The sequence below is a fragment of the Pteropus medius genome, unplaced genomic scaffold (assembly GCF_902729225.1).
Source record: "Pteropus medius unplaced genomic scaffold, Ma_sr-lr_union100, whole genome shotgun sequence".
Classification (NCBI taxonomy): Eukaryota; Metazoa; Chordata; class Mammalia; order Chiroptera; family Pteropodidae; genus Pteropus; species Pteropus medius.
This window is the reverse complement of record NW_024352786.1, coordinates 10995675-11016085: the sequence shown is the minus strand read 5'-3', so window position 1 is coordinate 11016085 and position 20411 is coordinate 10995675. Positions and strand designations below refer to the sequence as shown.

Here is a 20411-nt window from a genome sequence, read left to right as displayed (position 1 = left end):
TCAAGTCACTTTTACAAGGTACTTATATATGCTGGCTGATAAACAGTATGAAGAAGTAGAACATAATTTTATTAAGCATCCTATAAGAAATAAAATCACCACTAGCAATACAAAACTGGCTGCCCCAAACTTTCCTGTAGTAGTACAAACACAAAAAGATGAAATACAACTTACCTAAAACTCCTATAGGGAGTGATTATTTCAAAAGATTGTTTCACAGTTTTGTCCACTTGCTTTACATTTGCTACATTCATAGGAATTATGGTAATACCAAATCCACCCTTAAAATCCTAGATTGAAGAAAAATATAAAAAAAGATAAGAAAAATATAGATTTTGCAAATACATTTATATTCTCTAAAACCCAATAAATCCTACTAAATTTTTCTACTCATATGTATATGGAATTAAACAATTCATTTGAAAAATGCATGGAAAGTAGTTTTCTTATTTTAGGTAGTCACTTTCAAGATACGGTACAGTGCCATTCTTAGCTCGACAGTTGGGCTCTTAAAAAAGTATGGGTTTCTTTCACGTGAAACATAAGTTGACTAGGACACAGATTTTCGCTTTTTAAATTGAGCATTTTCTCACCTTTATCCATTCGGTAAAGGAAACCAACATTTACCATGTGCCCAGCAGTTTTCTCAGTGGGGGAGCCAAATGACACAGTGAGCTTGCTACAATCACTATTTATATAAAATGAAGGGGAAATCAAGGCTCAAGAAGATAAAGTTACATGGAAAAGGTACATGGTGGAAATGGACTGAAACACAAGCCATCTATCTGCTGGCTCTTTGTTTTACTATACACTGTTACTCTGCTCTGTCACATTATTTTTCTCATTTACCCTTGAACAAAGGCATTAGTTATTTTATAGTCTTATCTCAGTTCCAATATTTTATTACTTTCCTCTTCCTTCAATTAGATTCTTAAAAAGCCCCTCTAATGCTATTTTGATATGAAACCTGCCATTTGTTCAATATCTACAACCACTATGTTTGGCTTGTCTCGCCAAAATTAGATATTGTTTAAAAAAGCTACAGAGTCTGTATTTTAAATGCATTAAAGATGACAATATATTGTCTAGTCATAAGGGTTTGAAAATTTGATTTATCAAATAAATAATTTCATTGTGTTAAAAATGTAACTTGTACCTCAAAAACTGAATTATCTATGTGAACAGATGCAGATTAAACGTGCTCTGAATTTCTAAATTATGACTGGGAAAAGTAGCCACATTAAAGACAGATTGTAAAAACTACTGGTTCATTTTCCATAAGGACACTTTCAGCAGAGACCGTGAAAATAACAATTCACAGGCCTTCTTCTATCTCTCCCACTATACAGCCTAAAAGAAAAAGTACCATTTCTCCATTTCCCTTGCAGCTAGGAGGGGCGTATGTCATAGTTTTGGTCAATAAAATATAAATAATTCCTGGCTTGGGGTGAAAGAGTAGAGGGAAAAGCTTTGGGGGTAAAAAAAAAGCTTTCACCCTTTGCCCTCATCTTCCTGGTAAATAACACCTAGATGCATAGAAGCTATTTTAGAATGTTAGAATAAATCCTTGAGATAAAAAGCCTGAGGACAAATTCTTGTACTCCAAGGATGCTGGAGCGAGTTAAAAAATATAAAGAACCTTGTTCCCTCATGGCATCAGCTCTCCACTGCCTACACCAAGAGATTTGTTAAAACAAATAAATCCCCATCTATTGAAGCTATCCTTTCAGGTTTTTGCCATTTGATACTAATGCATTCCTGACACAAAATAAATGAAATAAAATAATGTTAAAACAGATCTTCCACCGCTTATAAAGATATCCAGTTTCCATCACAAATTGCAGAAAAGCCTCTCTTCCTTTTTTTTTAATGTACAAGTTTTTAGTTAGAATGAGAAAATGATTTTTATAAAACAAATCATCAATTAAATATTTTTTTTCTGATGAAACAAATGGCTTATTTTTTGAGGAGAAACAAGCCAGAAATTGAGAGTTGATAATATAAAAGACGTAGAGACATTGCTAAGTGTTGTAAAATAATGAGAAAAATCTGAAACATTTCTACTTTGTATAATAAGCCCACATAAAGCAGGGGTAGCAAGGTAAGATATTTTTAAAAACAACTTTCTGGTGGCCCAGCTTGATATAGGGATGACTCTAGTCAGACCACATGTCCTTCAAACAATTCTTAGTAATGAAGCTTATAACCAGAACCAGATCTCAGACCACTGCTGGGTCTATTCTCTGATGGTAATCTGGCCTGCAGGTACTGTGTATTACTCAGACCATCAGACTAGCAGATGGTAAGACTGACAAGCTTTTATGGAAACGGATGAACCTCATGAAGACTCCAGCCTGAATAGATGGCCCGTCATTTCTACAAGCAAGTGATGAAATGTCTACACATAACACTGCAATTTCTGTTAAAAACAAAATAAGTGAGGGTCGGCTTAAGGCCCCAAATTTCTCCCAAGCAAGGCAAAAATGATTTTTTAGCCTGGAAATAAAATTGTAACCCATTTATCAGCTGCTTGCCATGACCATATGGTTTTGAGTAATTAGAGTATCCACTGAACTCACCAGCACAAATGGACTATAAAATGTACCACAGAGGAAGAAAATAAATGTCAGTGCTCTCGAGAATGATTAAATATGAAACAACTGCATTTCTTATTAAAAATATTTCTAGTGACATTAAGCTTTCTTTTCAGTCTTTAGAACACATTTGAAATATATCTCATTCCTTGATGCGCATCAGAGTTACCTGAGTCGATCTCTCCCTCCCACCCTGAAATTCTGATTCCATGAATCTGAAAGCAGAGCCTAAGACTTTTCAGTTAAAAAACAAAGCAAAACGACAACCCCGTGATTCTCATATGTAGCCAATACTGAGAAACACTGAATTACATAACACAACCAGTTGTAGAATCTAGGCACTATGAGTCTGCAATATTTAAATACCAGGATATAAACAATTCTCTGCCTTCTGTGGAGAAAAAAAAAAAAAAAAGGCATGCAATCAGATGCTACAACAATCATTTGAAATCATTAGGACTATTGTTTAAAAACAGGCTGGCCAGAACTCAGTACACTCTGGATTTTGTCAAGATCCTATCTGTCCTGAGTGCCAACCCCCAAGTTAGTGTCTAGAAGCTTTCAAAGAATCAGTCTTCATTAAGGATATATGATGCACTCCATAATCTCCATAATTGGTTTCGTATCTATTTGTGTAGTGCCCTGAAGCTGACAAACAGCTGTGAACCCTCATTCGATTTTCTGAATAATTCTGTAAAGAAGGCAGAGCAGATATACCCATTTTTTAAATGGGAGAATTTGTCCTGGCAAAACAGTGTTTTTCAAGTACTTAGCAGATGCCAGAAAGTGCGCTAAGTCCTGGGGTCCACACCAAAGCATAAGACAGGGCAACCCCCCGCCTCCGTGTCGCTTGGGGAAGCTTCAGTCTGAGGAGGAGATGATGGAGAATTGTAATGAATGCAAGGGAAAAGAAAAATGCATGTCGGGTAAGCACCGAATCTAGCCCAGAAAGAGAGCTGTGTTCATATGAGGCTTTCCAAAGGCAGTGACACTTGACCGGACAAATGACAAAACCCAGACCCCAGCTTGATCAGGTACACCTCTGCTGCTTCAGTTCACTCATTTGCAAAATGGAGATAACAGCAGTACCTATCACATCACTGTGGGGAGGATTAAATTGATACATGAGAAGTGCTTAGAAGAATGAATGCCTGGCACGCAGTCATAGTCCTACTTAGCAAGTGTTATTATTTCCTACCTCTTTAAATTTGAAGACAATTGAATGTACTGCCTATTAAAAAGGCAATTACAAGAAAATACATATTTCAAAATAACTAGCAAGCATATATAAATTTTAAAAATGAGATGTAATGTGAATGTTAAACTTTCAAAAAAATTAAAATAAATTACCCTTTAACTACAATCTGATTGTCAGCACTAGTCTCATTTAAAAACAAAAACAAAAACAAAAACAAAAACAAAAACAAAAAAACTGGCACAAGTCAGGAACAAGACAAACTTTCAAACTTTAAACTGGATTAAAAAAAAATGTAGCAAAAACAACATGGGCAGTTTATTATTATAGAAAACATAAAACTAAAAAATAGTTTCTGTACTAAAGAGTAGTTTACATGTAATTTGCTGTTCTAGATTGTAAGGTCTGAGAAGGCATGAATCCCACCACTAGGTCTCCTTCAACAAAGGCCATGCTTGGCAGAGCAGATCCGGACAATGACAGTAATGACGAAGTGGCATGGGGAGTCAGACCTCAAGGATAATCCTGGCTGAGCCCTTCACTAGCTGTGTGACTACTGACAAGTTATTTGGTTTATCTAGACCTCAATTTCCTCATGTATGAAAAAACTGTTTTATCTACCTTATGGAGCACTGTTATAAAAAATTGAAAGAAGAAATATAAAATTGAGGGTCCAATACATCCAGGCAACCCTTTCATTTGAGAGTTATAAAACCAGAATTTGTCTTCAATAATGATTCCATATTAAACATTAGAATTAACAGGAAGAATTTACCAAGATACTGAAATGGGTCATTTGTACGAATTTGTAGCAACAGAATCTGGTTGAAACTACATTTTAAATCTACGCAGTGAAATGAGCAAAATAAAAGTTTGATTCCCAAAAGAAGAAATTAAAGAGGGTTTGTTAACCCCCAAATTGCTGAAATCTCAAATCTATTTTGGGAAATACTGGATGCCAGATTTCCATGCCAGGAATTTAAGAACTCGGTGCTTAAACATTTGTTGAAAGCAGATGTGGCATTGTATGACATTGGCACCAGATTTCCTGGGAAACACCAGATGCAGAGTTTGGCCAGATACAGAACCCAAAGAATTTGAGGCCACCACCTACACCCTGCTGCTTCTTTCTGCACCACACAACCCAAAGCCCTATGAGGTCTATTTAAATTCTATTAGAGTTTCATTTTCATGCCAGACACCAGAGAACGCTATGTTAGGGCCGTGAGGGGGAATGAGTCTCTTGTTATATCCTGATTTGAGAATGTTTAATCAAGTAAATTTACATAGTTAAAACCTCAATGCCACAATTATCCTTAAATAGATAGATACACAAACCTACCAACCAAGACATCTGGCTGTAATGAATCCACTAATATTAACATGATATTCAAAAGAACTCATTAGAAAAAGATGGGAGACTGGCTGTCAGGGTAATACAACGAATGGAAACCAAAGCCAAGTATCTTACAGTTATCAATTTATCTCACATCTATTGCAGAAATTCTGTTCAACTAGCAATACCTTGTGCGTGTGTGCATGTGTGTGTGTATGTCTGTGTGTAACACTACATATATCTCAGTGTATGTTCCTATTTTAACTCATTTAAAAATTTAAAAATACTGGCTTATATACTACCTCCACATCATTTCAAGATTAATTTATACAATATTTTTCCAGAATACAGATAATCTATAAGCTTTGAACTGATAAACAATTTAATTATATAAATAAAATTTGTACACAACAAAAATTAACTAAAACATGAAAAATAAGCAATAGCTCAGAAAAGCAGTTGCAGATAATATGACCTGAAGATTAATATTTTTATTATATGAAGAGCTTGAAAAATTGTCAGGAAAGACAATAGAATCCCAATAAATAAATGGAGAAAGAAAATAAGATAACTCATAGAGAAAAAAATTTAAAAAGATAAATGTTTTTAAAAAGATAAACTCTCTAGTCAAGAAAACAGATGTAATTTACCATTAATTCAACAAGTTCATTCTATGAAATGTTTACTAAGTGTCAACTACTTGTCTGGAATTCCTGAGGACACAGCAGTGAATAAAGTAAATATTTATAACATTAATTTGGGGACATAAAACTTTTAACACTTTTAAGGTTAAAATGAAACTGGTAACTATTCACATAGTTAACAGCATTTTAAATGTAAATAATTATTTTTAAAAAGGTCATAAATATTCTTGCCAAGGAAATAATCAAAAAGGAAGGAAAGGCTATAGACAAAGGGCTACCAGAAACCTCTTGATTTATCACTATGCACTACCTCCAATGGACAGTAAGATCCTAAAGAGCAGGGATCTTTCGGGGTAGCACTGTATCCCTAGTGCCTAGAGCAGTGCCCAGAAATGAGAAGGTGCCCAATAACATCTATAAAATGAATGAATACAGAAACACAGTGAACTGCAATGTAACCTATACAAACAATACACAACTCATTTTACACAAAGGTGAAGTAATGGAGAAAAACCATCATGATTATAATACATTGCAGGCACATAAAACATAAGCAGAGACAAGAAATAGAACAAAATTTGCAAAAATTAAACATTTGGGGGGTAGGATTGTGAGATGGTGCTAAATATTTAAAGGGATGACACTTAATTTCTGTGATAATAGCAGCACAGTGTTTTACAACTGAGTAATTAGGTAAATAATTCTATAATATGGAAAACAGAATAGAGATACCTCAAAAAATTGAAAACAGAACTACTGTAAAACCCAATAATTCTACCTCTGGGTATTTAGCTGAAGAAAACAAAAACAATAACTCAAAAAGATTTATGTACCCCTATGCTTATTGTAGCATTGTTTACAATAACTAAGATATGGAAGCAACCTAGATGTCCATCAACAGATGAATGGATCAAGAAGAAGTGTTACATATATACAACAGAATATTACTTGGCCATAAAAAATAAAATAAAATCTTGCCATTTACAACAACACGGATGGACCTAGAGAGTATTATGTTAAATAAGTCAAACAAAGACAAATACTATATAATTTCACTTATATGTGGAATCTAAAACCAAACAAAACAAATGAACAAAAACAAAACAAAAGCAAACTCACAGGTACAGAGAACAAAAGGATGGTTGTGGGGAAGGGAATTATGAGGTACGAAACTTCCAGTTATAAAATAAGTCAAAGGGATATAATGTACAGCATAGGATATATAGTCAATAATATCAAAATAAGTATGGTGACAGATGGTTACTAGACTTATGGTGATCACATCATAAAATATATAAATGTTGAATCACTATGTTGTACACCTGAAACTAATAATTACTGTGTGTCCACTCAATAAAAGAATTTTAGTGTCAGTTTCTACTGTGCCATCTTCCTAACAAATGTTTTTACTTCTATCTACATGGTTCTTTCCTACTTTTTTACAGCCTATTGGGGTGTGGGGGAAACTAACATTCCCTAAGGCATTTCTCCTACTCGGCCAAAAGTTACTTCACGTTTCACTTTCTACAATCTGCTAATAAATGAAAGAGAAAGAGATGAACATGAATCTTGGAACTCAGAAACTGAAAAAACAAAAAGTCCATGTTGATTCCATAGAGTTTATAGCTATCGATGAGAATATGTAGACTGACATCTCCCCTTTGCTATCATTATGCCACTTTTGAAAGGAAAAAACTTCAAAAATAAGGCAATAATTATGATAGTCTTTTAAAAGTTATTTTAACTTAGAAAATTTAAGTTCTTGATTCAATAGAAGGGACAGACCCAGGATAAGTGAAAGAATCACTGAAATATATTTGTAGGGATGCCTGACATGGAATCTTAGGGACACCTATTGGAAGTAGAGAAAAACTTCGAGGAAAGATTAGCAACACTCTATAAAACTAGAGTAAATTTCCAGACATACACACAGTAAAGGACCTTTTGGGAAATAACAGTTTCAAATTGTTTTTCAAACACTTTCCTTTATGCTGACTTTGCAAATGGAGTTTTAATGTCTCTAACAGAACATATTCTGGTAATAATAGTCTTTAAGAAAAGGAATACGACAGGATTTGCAAAGTGAAAAATTAAATTTTTATATAAAAATTGATGAGATTTTAGCATAAAATTTAAAAACCCAGCAGCTATAAGTTTAGAACCATACATGATTTATTAGTAAGTTCTTCAAAATTTAAAAATGTATTACCACTAATATTTTCTTAACTTTCCACTTAAGTTTGCACATTTCAAAATGTATAATCAAGAAAAAGATTTCCTTTCAAATGAAACTTAGTCACAAAAAGAGGTACAGCAACCCCAAATTAATGTTTGATGAACTAAAGCAGCACTCAATGTTGTTGAAGGATATTTTTACTTATTTTCCAACTCCAGAAACATCTTGTTCATTTTATCTGGATGCTTATCATTTTTAAAGAAGAAAAAATCTTAGAGCAGTGTTTTACTGTGCGGTTTTTGGATAACCTGTCACTGAATCACCTGGTATGCTTTATACTAACGCAGATTCAAGCACCCCATCCCCTCGATTCTAAGTCAATGGTCTAATGAGCCCAGATATCTGGAATTTTAATGTACGACTTAAATAAAAGCCTTAGAGACTGTAATCCATCTCTCTTCTTCACATGATGCCTCTTAAACCTCAGGATATTAACTTAATTACCTGAGCGAACTAATGGCAGAGGAAGAATAAAAACCCAGAACTACTACCATAGAGTCCAATCTCTGTTCTAAATGTGTTTCCAAGCTTCCTTTATAATAACTCTTCAACATATGCTGCAATAGCTACTCTTCCACCTCTATCCATTGTCTATTTACTCTCTCTGGAATAACCCTCCAGAGTAATGTAGTAAAACTATGTACAAATAGAGGCATGAAAACTGAAAATAGTTCTTATGTTAGAGAGGTGCAGGTCAATTTTATTTTTTATTCTTCTCATACTATAAGTTATGTGGGCAATAAATTCACTATTTTAAAACTTAATGAATGAAAATAATTAAGCTCTGATGCATGGAACTAAATTATAGCCTACACAAATTAAGAAAAAGAGGTTCAAATCTAACACCTCTTTTATATTTTTATGAGATTTTTTCCATCATCCTTAAAAAAAAAAAAAAAAAAAACACAAGCTTACTTCATGTGTTGTGAGTACAAAACTTTTAGAAATTGCACCAAACTATTTTATCTTTCAGTGCTTTTCCTAAAACACTAGCTTAAAAGCCCTGTGCATTCAGGAAAAAGACTCCTTATTTAGCACATCACCCAAGTTCTTCACACGATTTGCTCAACCATGTGAGAAAACCAATGGGCAACTTTCCTCTAGAAGAAAAGGCATACAATATGATGTAAATCTGGAACAGTATGTCAGGCCTAAACACAGTGGGCCTTCCTTAATTTATCCATCCAGTCTTAGCCAACTAGGTCTTTAATACTTGACTCAAGACTAAGTCCCTTAAGACCTGGCTCCATGTGATTAATATAATGCAATTTTTTAAAAAAGGAACACATATACGAACAATAGTATGCACTTTTTAAGGCTATATATATATATTATACATATATGCACTTCATATATATATATTTTTATATATAGTATGCATTTTTAAGGCTATATATATGTTACACATATATACTTCATATATATATACTTTATATAGTATGCACTTTTTAAGGCTATATATATGTGTATACATATACATATATGTGTGTACACACACACACATACTCACGTACATACACACACTCATGTAAATGCATTGAAAAGGACTTAGAATATACATATAGCAAAAATAGGTTTATTTAAAGGATGAGGAGAGGCCCAGTATTAATGCTGTAATTTCAAAACGAATATATTCATCATTTGTGTACATGGAAGTGTTCCTAATTCCCAGACTTCTTTAGATGCCCATTATTTGCTCTTCTCTGTAACTCCTGCACAAGCTCACCATCCACCATAAACACTGTTTCTGTCTGACTTTTCCTTCTGGAAGATAAGACTTTGTCCTCCAGTAAGTGCATCGTTTTTAGAGTGCCTGACATGGTATAATGTTTACTAAATGCACACTCTAAACCTTCTAGGCAACTAAATTATTCAAGGAAAGAATCTCAGTCTGTTTCTAAAGAGTCATAGGCCAGAATTTTTTTTTCTAACATACACTTTAAAACAATAGTTTGATATAGTCGCTAAGAAGCAAGACTTAGAGTTATAATTCTAGTTTTAAATTAAACTCTGCATAATGAACTATAATCCTTAATCCTTGCTTTTCTCATCTATAAAACATAGATGAGAATATCTTCCTCCTACATTTGTGGAGAAGTTTAAAGGGAATGTTTATAAATTAATTAGCAACAAATGATACTCAACAAATGGTAGTCATTATTATCCTTTTTATGTTCAATTACTAATATTAATGCAAAACATTCATATAACTTCCTGATAATCACAAAGTATTAATAAAACCTTAAAAACATTCTACTTTATTTCTAGAGTAACAAACTCAGACACTCTAACATAAGCAATTAAACTAGTAATTTGAAGCCCACCAGATCTGTGCAAGTAAAAGATGAATACCTCAACTAATTTGTGGTATTCATTTGGCAGAGTAACTTCCATACTGACACATGCCAATTATGCATTTTAACCTCCATTCCAATAAGAAAAGTTTTAATCATCATACTTCACAAACTGAAGATGTTCATATTGCATTCATACACATTCTTAGGCTATGCGTCACTTTTCTTGAGGAATATGCTAACTATCTGGGTTATTTATATGCCAACGATGCTCAATGATGCCTTCCACAGTTAATTGGTTAAGAAATCTTATCCAAAAAAAATTGTAATAAGTTCACACTGACGTTCAGAGTATCCCTTGGATAAAGATCTATAGTTAATATTTTTGAAACTACTGTTTGAGTTGACATCTATATTTTGTTATGAAAATAGTCAGCATTTATATTTCGTCTTATCATAACCCATTATAATGTATCATAAAATTAGTTCCTATTTGATCAGATATCCAAAGCACACCATTTAATTCCACAAATAATTACTAAGCATTTAATGTATTCTAGACTGAAAGATTAAGAATTAATTCCCCAAAAGGGATAAGGACAGCATTTTCTTACATATTTTAAAAAGCAGATATGTTAAAGAGAAGTCTACAGAATCTGATGAATTTAACAGAATTTGTTAAAACTTTAACATTAGTCTCCTTGAAACATTTAAATTTTCTAAATAGTCCTGTGATATTAACTGAATTCAGTAAGTCAACAAGTTATTTTTATTTATATATATGTGATATGTGTTTATGTATGTGCATATGTGCAGATGTGTATATATCAGTTGTTTTCCTCTAGTAAATTATTTCTTCTGAAAGCAACATATCCGTTCAGAAAAAAATGCTGTGAACTCCAGAAAATATGTGCTTACTCTATAATTGTCTATTACAAAACAAGACACTCAACAGGTACAGAACTGGGCATATTTCATCAACAGCTGTAATGGTTAAATGGTTCATAATTATTGTCTTGTGTAGTTTCATAATGTTACTGTAAAAATTATTTTCAATGATTCTCTTTCCTAAGTCCCTCAAATTTGATGTAGATTACTTGCTGCTGAGTGAACTGAGAAAATGTAACAAAACAACTCTTTCCTTTGTTATATTTAGTGGAGTACTCAAGGCAAAGCAAGACTCTAAGTAAAAATACTAAAAAAGCACAGTTGTTCATGTAATTAAGGAACAACAATTTGCAATTCTTGTAACATAGCTTACCTGTTCGTTTTTGCAAAGCCACACACTGTTTCCACTTAACACAGTAAAAATTTTGGCTTTATACCCTCTCAATTCAAGATATCCACATTTCTCAGGTGCGACAACTGCTTGAGACTGCGAGGAGAGGGACTGCGATTTCAGTGCATTCATTAGTATGCTGATCCAGTCATTTCGCTCCTCTGAAAATAAAGACATAAGAAAATATATACATCTATACTTATCCAAATTTTATAGACACAGAAACATGGACAAGGGATCTCTACACTCTGCTATGGATAATTTAAAGATTCTTTCTCACAACCACAATCTAAATGTTATTGCAAGTAGGGCCAATAGCCCATTTCTATAAGAGAAATAACACACACTACTCAGCTGTCCTATAATCAACAGCACTGGCTCCACTTTGGAGCTTATTAGAAATGCAAAACTCTTAGGCCCCACTCTAGACCTGATGAAGCAGAATCTTCATTTTAAGAAAAGCTCCAGGTGATCTGTATCCACGTTCATGTCTAAAAAGCACTCTTCTAGATTATTCACGAGACTGGATTTTCATTTAATAAAATAATAATGTGACTAAATAGTTAACAGATTGCACCTGGCGATTAAGCTACCCAAATGCCCAGAAAATCTTACCTACCCAAGAGCATGCTGACACAACGCAATATATATATATATATATATATATATATATATATATATATATGCCTTACTGTTGAAAAAGGTAGGAGAGACTTAAAAGTATAATGAAAATGGAAACAAAAGTACATATAGGGTTAAGACATTAAGAGGAGTAAAATTTACCTGCGTTTTTTAATATTTTTGACAGATGTTCACAAAGAAAATTAAATTATTCAAAATAAAATGTACCTTGGTTTCATGAACGGATCAGAGAAAGTAGAAGCTTCCATTTTATTAATAAAACTATCTCAGGTTCTCAGTGCCCTGGCATGAGTATCTAGGCAAACTGATACCAAATGCCAATGAATGTAACCTACATGGAAGAAGACTCGGGGACGTAGAAAATGTTTAATGTAAAAGGAGAAGAAATAGACAAACCTTGAGGCACAACTATATCTATGAAGCTGGAAAATGCGTTAGCAAAAAAATAAAAATAAAAAATAGAGACGTAGACATCAAGGCAAAAGGAAAAAAAAAAAACAAAAAACGGACTGAATTTCAAGTAGGAAAAAATTTTCAAGAAGAGTAAAACAAGGACCAAAGCCTGGGAAACTGGATAGCATCTCAGATCCTTCTAAGACAGGTCTGGCCAGAATAACTTCATTGTAAATTGAAATAAATCTCAACATTAGACTTGCTCACATTCAAACATGACTCCAAAGTTATGAAAAATCTCTATTTCATAATATGAGTCTTAATTTTGAAATTATCTTCATTCCTGCTCACCTTCAAAAATACTAAAAATAGCTAGTGTCCTTAATGACCAAAGTACTTATTAAAAATTCACTCAACGATGCTTTATAGCAAGTTACATAATCCCCAAGTAATAGTGCCTGCTCCTGTATTTCAGAACAAAACATTTATTGAATTTCCCCAGCATCATTATAAACTAAAAGACATGAAAATATTCGAGTAACTAAGTAATGTCAGTAGGTAGCAGCTACTCTGTAATAAATGTAATTTATTACATTTTCAATAACAGCAATAGACCTTGCATCTAACTTGGTTACTACTTGTGATCATTAGTTTCACACGAGATATTCCCAAGTAAATAGTATATGTTTTCTGTTAATTTGTTTGTGTTAATCCACAAAAGTCACTGAGTTTCAAATGTAGGTTATAATTTTACGTACTGGGCCAAAGTGTTTGTGACTTCTAGATTACTATTAGCATTTATCTCAGTTTTCTCAGAAAATAATTTGAAACTAGAAATTGCATCTGTTGGACTTAAGCATATTGTGGCTGCAGCTCAACAAACAGTTCCCTTATAGCCTAGAAGAATCATCTAGCTCCTCATTTGTAACAGGCCTCATTTACTAATAGGAAGTAAACAGTCATAAGGAAGATCAAGAATTAATAGTAACAGTTCATTCTTAATCACCCATGTCAATGGAGATAAACAATGATACAGATAATTCAAATACAATAAAATAAATTATAAGTGTCATTTTGTATTTGGCTGTGCAATGTGTGCATCCTTAGATGGGGAATAGGCTTTCATAAGTCACAATACTCCAAAACAAATAATGATTTTTCTTTTGAGCAGTGTCTTGGACAAAGCTAGATGCTATGCCAGCTTTTGCTTGCTCTTCACACCAAGGTACTTTTATTCTTTCCAGTAACAAATATTTATTGAGTGTCTATCTTGGTCTTAGCACTGTGCAAAGCACCATTCCTTCTGAGAACATGCTCTGACCTAGATACGGCTTTGCTCAAAGTAGAGCACTCCAGGTGGCAGAAAGGGAAAAAAAAAGGGTGTAGGGGAAACATAATCTCCACTTTCTTCTAATTATGCTAGAATGTAAATAAAAGGCAATAGCAATGCCCTCCAAGCTCAAATTAGTTCTTAAGGTTTTCAGGATGTCAACTATGGTGTAAGAGTCAAAAAAGGAAATTTTAAAAAATCAAGAGGAGAGACTTAATACTCTCTGGCATCATTAGCAGTAGGCATCAATATTAGTTACAAAGGCTTGATTATACAAGGTATTACTATGTGAGGGCTGTATAAAAGATTAATAACAGATTCTAACAAAGTTTAGATGGACCCTTACTTTTGATAGGATAATACAGTCTGACTAAAATAAAGATCCCTCGATGTAACCCACGATCAATTACAGAGGAGCACTGCACACCAGGGCTGTTCTTGAAATCAATAACCATTCATTCATACAATTATTTACTGAGTGCCTACTATGTTCCAAGCCCTATTCTGAATACCAGAACAGATCATGGCCTTACTCTCCTGGAGTTTATACTCTTGTGAAAGGAGGAAAGCATTAAAACAGAAAAATACATTACACAGTGAACGAGTGCAATGAGATAAATAAAACACAAGATGAGGGACACAGGAAGTGCTGTTTTATATATGGTAATATATAAAGCCCGACAAAGAAGGCAGTTGTTAAGCAAAGGTCTAAGGAAGTGGAAGTAACTGAGCAAGTCAGGAGGATGGCTAGAGGAAGAGCATTCCAGGATAAAAACCAGCATGTATCAAGACCCCAAGGCAAAAGCAGGTTTGGAATGTTCATGGAACGAGCGACTCTGCAGTAAGAATGCAGCCAGGGAGAGCACAGAAGGAGACAGGACAGAAACCAGGGCCAGACCACGTAGGGACCTTTGGACATCGTACTTTACTCTAAGTGAGATGAAAAGACAACAGAGCATTTGAAGTGGACTGACATGATCTGACTTTCTTACTGAATGATCTCTCTGGCAGTTGTACTGGAAATATGACTGCAGTCAATCAAAGGAGGTTATTATAATAAGACGGGGCGGCTTGTACTAAAGTGGTAGTGGTAGCGGTGTTGAGAATTGGTCTGAATCCAGACATATTTCCAAAGTCAAATTGGTAAAATTTGCTGGTGGACTGGATGTGAGGTATGAGAGAGGAAAAGACTGAAGAATGACTCCACAGTTTGGGGCTTATTATATTAGAAGTCTATCAAAGCACACAATGGAAAATATTTAATTCCCGTCTCTCTCCGGATAATAAATTTCTGTGCCCTGCTTCTAAAAACATTGATGATTTCAAAACAGGTGAGTCTACTTGCCCAGAACAACTAAGGGGGATTTAAGATGTTTCTTGTCCCATGCGTCCTCTTAAAATATTTTTTTAAGAAAAAGAAAAGCTTTGCAGTATCACAGCTACCACTAGAGGGCTGCATGATGTTGTGCAGACACAGAGTTGAGAGAAACACACATCTGCCCATCGCCCAGGCATCCAGAACTGGCTACAAGAGACAGGAACACAGGACCTGCAGCTGAGAGTCAGTATTGAAAATGGCCCTGGAACAGGAAAGACCACTCAGAATTCTTAAGCCCTATGACAACTTCCTACTCAAAACATCACCTGCTTTTTGAAGTAACATGTCTGCATGTGTGATCACAGGTGCCAGGGAAATAAAGAATGAATGGAGAGATCATTAGCTGCTATGACCCTCTGACCAGTCCCAATGGTTCTGTTTGAGGACAAGATAAATCAGGCTAAATTTTCTGTCTATAGAGGAGTATTTTTTAAATGTTATTATTTTGACATAATTCACTTTGAACTAAGAGCATAACAATATATCACTAGGCAACCTGGGCGAATTGAGGCCTTTGAAATGTGTGGGGTAAAGATGCCGAATCGTATTCCCATTTTAGCAATGCCAGTGGGCAATGCTGCAGTTTAGAAATAGTGACACTGGTTTCAGGGGAGACAAAGGGGTAACTGCAGTATATAGGTCATTCAGAACCTTTTCACCAAAAATGAAGAATTCATCTCTGTTAGAATGTGCAACTACCACTTTCTGTTCTAAATTTTAATCTTAATTCTTAATTAGATTGAAGCAAAATTTAAGTTGGCTTAAAGTTCACTAAGTCAAATATTTCATAAGCTACTAGTTGACGTCTCAGTTCCCACGCACACACAAAAATAATAATAATCAACCATTTGTATACAAAGGAGGGAAAAAAACACTTAATAAAACATATTTAATATCTTGTTGAAAGTCCCATACTGAATATGTAGACAAATATATACCATTTACATGTATGTATGCATATCCACACACATATCCACACACATCTCTACGTACACATATCTTCAAAAATTGTTGTTGCTATGCAAAAATGACTTTCCATGAAGAAAACTTATTCAGTAATTCCATGTGGACAGAATCTTAGTATTTACTGAAGCAGTATTTCATATTTTCAAAAATTAAAGACTTAACACTTATCTAACAAATAATTTATACCAAAGTTAATGAAATTCTTATGCTAAGTTTCCATCACAAAGATAAACATGTGTGGGTTAATACCGTCTACTTAAATAAAATGTGTCTGTTTAACTTTTAACTACAGCAAGTAAATGTAGCTAAACAGATTTTCACACAAGTTGGAAGCTTTATTTAGTATGTCTATCTTAAAATGCAGGCTATGTGACATATGTGAAATTCACTTTGAGAGGCCAGAGAGAAGGCGATAAGCACCTCAAAGAAACAGGCGGTCACCTTTGGGGCAGTGGAAACCAAAGCATAAGGAAAGATCATCATGATAGCCAGTCGAGAGGAACAATGCCATGTGTTTTAAGAAACAGGCTAAGAGAAAAACTGATTTCAAATCCAAGTCCCATACTGAGTATCACGACTGTAGGCAACTTTCTGGATTTTAGGTAGTGCATCACAAAAAGTGGTTTCTCGCATAGACAATTCTATATAAAATGCTCTAGGATAGGGGTTGGTAAACTTTTTTTCTGTAAAGGCCAGGTAGTAAATATCTTAGGCTTTCCTGGCCCATACAGTCTGTGCTGCAACTACTCAATACAGCCACTGAGGCAGAAAAGCAGCCACACGATAGTATGTACGTGAACGAGAGTGGCTGTGATCTAAAAAGATTTTATTTACCAAAAAAAAAAAAAAATCCTTGAGCCAGATTTAGGCTACAGGACATATTATGCCAACCCCTGCTCTGAGTGAAAGCTCTCAATATTTTTTTCTAATAGCAAGTAAGAAACATTCGTCACATTACACATGTGCAATATATGCATAGGTATGTTTCACAATACAATATTTATTAGAAGTGAGGTACTTTGGTATTTCTTATTCTGTTTTATGGGGGGTTTTCTGTTTGTTTTGGGGGAATTTTTTTTCTTTTAAGTACCATCAGAAATCACTAAGTTGATCTCACAAATGGGTAGTGATTCACAGTTTGAAAAAAGCTGTGAACAGCAGCTGGGACTTACTCATTTACTGATTATCCCAAGCAAAACAGGAAGCCTTCTAGGAATATGTGGTTATCTGTTGGATGTTTTGTATGTACCATGCCCAAGCTTATGTTCTAGGAATCTAGCAGTTTAAAAAAGACAAATATTGCCCCATAATAGCTAACACTGTTGTAGGTTATAAAAGGTGAATGTTCATGTTTATAAAATACAATAATAATTTTTAATATCTACATAACTCATAAAGCTATTATGAAAATGAAGCATTTAGTAGATCATCTGGCACATATCAAGTATTCACTAAGTTTCCATATCACCATTATTCAAATAATTAAGTACCAAAATGTACTTTTAAAAATCAAGTTGAGTTATAATCTATACAAGTAGGCTTTAAAATAAATTAAAATTCTATTTAATTAATTAAAATGACCTTATCTATATTATTTAAAAGTGGTTAGGTTTATAGTAATGATATATTGGTAGTCAGTCAAAGTGTAAAACACAGAACTTTAAACTCCCCTGGCTCTCCCTTCCTTCCTCCACACCCCCAAAAAAGCCAGAGAAGATGCAAAGGTTTAGACTCCATTCCCAAACCACATGCTATCTTTAGATCAATTTTCACCATCAAGTGACCAGTAGCAGATGATGCAGGTGAAAAGATTCAAGAAATATAAAAGATGCTCTAAAATCTATGTTAAAAAGATTACTGCTGTACATAAACTTCCCTAAAACCAACCTTTTAATAAAAAATTTGATTTTGCATATTAAATAATTATTTTGCATTATCAAAACAACCTCTACATGTGAGCTCCATAAAAGCAGAGATTTTTGTTTGCTTTTTTTTCACTGCTATATACCCAGAATTTAGAAATATCCTTGTTGCTTAGTAGATTCTATTTGTTGCATGCAATAGTGAACAAAGGAAAAATAACTTCTCAATATGTTTATGGAATTCAAAAAATTAATATAAAATGTAAATCATTTAAAAGTAACATATTTAAGGATTTTTTGACATTTCTAGCTTAACTGGTTTATTAATCTTCTGAATGGTCAAAAATGAATGTCTGCAAGCATTTTTATATAGTAAAAGAAATAATCTTACCTTCTTTTTCTACTCTAAAAACAAAAGTTCTTTGTGTTGTAACAACTTCAAATTTGTTGTCTCCTTGAACTCGTACTGTAGATATAGCAGAAAGGGGAATTATTCCTTTTGAATACTTCTCCTGTATTGGTTAGAGAAAAAGATACACATAAGATAAACAAAGAAGACAGATTAAAATGAAATTCTTTTTATTTTTATTTTTTTAAAAAAAGAATGGCACAATATTAACAAGTGCCTCTTTTTCATGATTTCAATCTAAATTTTTTAAATGGCATACAAATAGCATATACCCCCAGAAAGGAAATTATTATTCCTCCTTTCAAGTGAAATGTCTTTTCAATATTCTCTTCATATGGAATTAAAATGAAGAATCAAATAGAAACAATTGTATTACACCAGTAGTATGTATTTCCAAAAAACAGCAGTATGTTCTTTAAAACAATCTAGTTAAAATGATTTTATGGTGTTTGCAGGCATCTGCTGGCCATAACAGGTACTGTAACTGAACCATTTCAGAACTATTGCTATGACATATTATGAACATGAATACATCTAAGAAACCAGACTACTGGATTATATCAATTAACCTTACCACTGAATTCTCTGATGAAGATATTAATCTCAAAACTGCATCAGTTTACTTTTTATTCCCCAATGACTAAGTTAAATAAGATGGATTTAGCTGTCTGCAATTGACATATACATATAATTTTGCTCAAGAAAACCATTCTTGACTCTTGATAACTTTCTTACTCATCATTTTCTTGGACCTTCCTAAACCATTTGGCATAATGACCACCTTACAATTTCAACTATTGAAAAGGGTGTGACATTTATGGGACCCTGTTGGAAATAAAATTCAAACATTATATATACGTTCAAGGAAACTCAAAATGAAAAAAACAGCTAATGTGATTAGAGAAAAATTTAAAACTGAAGTACAAACCTTGGAATATAAGAGTACAAAGATGGGAATTCTCCATTCCGCTTCAAAGAAGTCAGATGTGTTTTTAAGAACATGATGCTATCTGGGCCCGATTTTTTATGAAAGCTTAAGTTTAAACCTAAGCTTAAGAGGAGCCTCAGTGTACAGTCAAAAGAGATGAGACTGAAAACATATACCAAGGGTACAAGATGAAACGTCCTGAATATCAAGAGTTTGGACATATTCTTATGGGGTTTCTTGTACGCTACCCTTCCACAGCATTATTCATGGAACCTTCATTTCTGAGTAGGTCTCAAGTATCTCAAATAATTTATTAGGAGAAAATATGTACTAAACCAATCCATGCAGAGAACAAATACAACATTCACATTCATCCCAGAGGTAAGCTCCCATACATAGCAGATAGATAAGACACAGTCACTGTCAGCAACACAGCATTCCACTGGGAGGTTATCCTCTGCTAGTTGAGAAGAAATACTACCATGACAGTCCCTCTTAGTTCTGACAGTTTCTTCTTCACTACCCCTGCTCCAGTTTCCCATCACTCATTTGATATCATCACAATCCTATCCATTCTTTACCACCACCTTACATACCAATCCCATTAAGGCTTTCCTCTGTCCTTTCACACGGCCAAAATTGAACGATATTTGAACTGTGATTTAGAAATATGACTGGGCAACATCACAGATAAAGGAGAGGAGTGTCGAGAAATAATTATAAAGTTACTTTTTCTTCTCCTTATTTTCCATTTTTTTAATCTTCTCTCCCTAAGAAAGAAAACCCTTTCTTGCTATTTCAGCTACCAATTTTATAGAGAATTCTAAAATCTGTCTCTTCATTATCTAATTCAGTCAACCCCACTCCCATATTTCAAGTCATCGATGATGCACATAACTATCCCATCAGCACCTCAAACTTGAAA

At 33.9% G+C, this 20411-nt stretch overlaps 1 protein-coding gene across 2 annotated transcripts in view; it reads right to left on the bottom strand.

The window, feature by feature from the left end:
* Positions 1-20411, bottom strand: part of ARAP2 (ArfGAP with RhoGAP domain, ankyrin repeat and PH domain 2) — a 157461-nt gene that overhangs the window by 96893 nt on the left and 40157 nt on the right. For both annotated transcript variants that reach the window (XM_039848861.1, XM_039848862.1), the window contains exons 8-10: positions 18541-18661; positions 11561-11739; positions 175-290 (exon numbers count right to left, since the gene is read on the bottom strand). In XM_039848861.1, coding sequence (XP_039704795.1) covers positions 175-290; positions 11561-11739; positions 18541-18661 — 416 coding nt within the window. The remainder of the gene's footprint in view (positions 1-174; positions 291-11560; positions 11740-18540; positions 18662-20411) is intronic.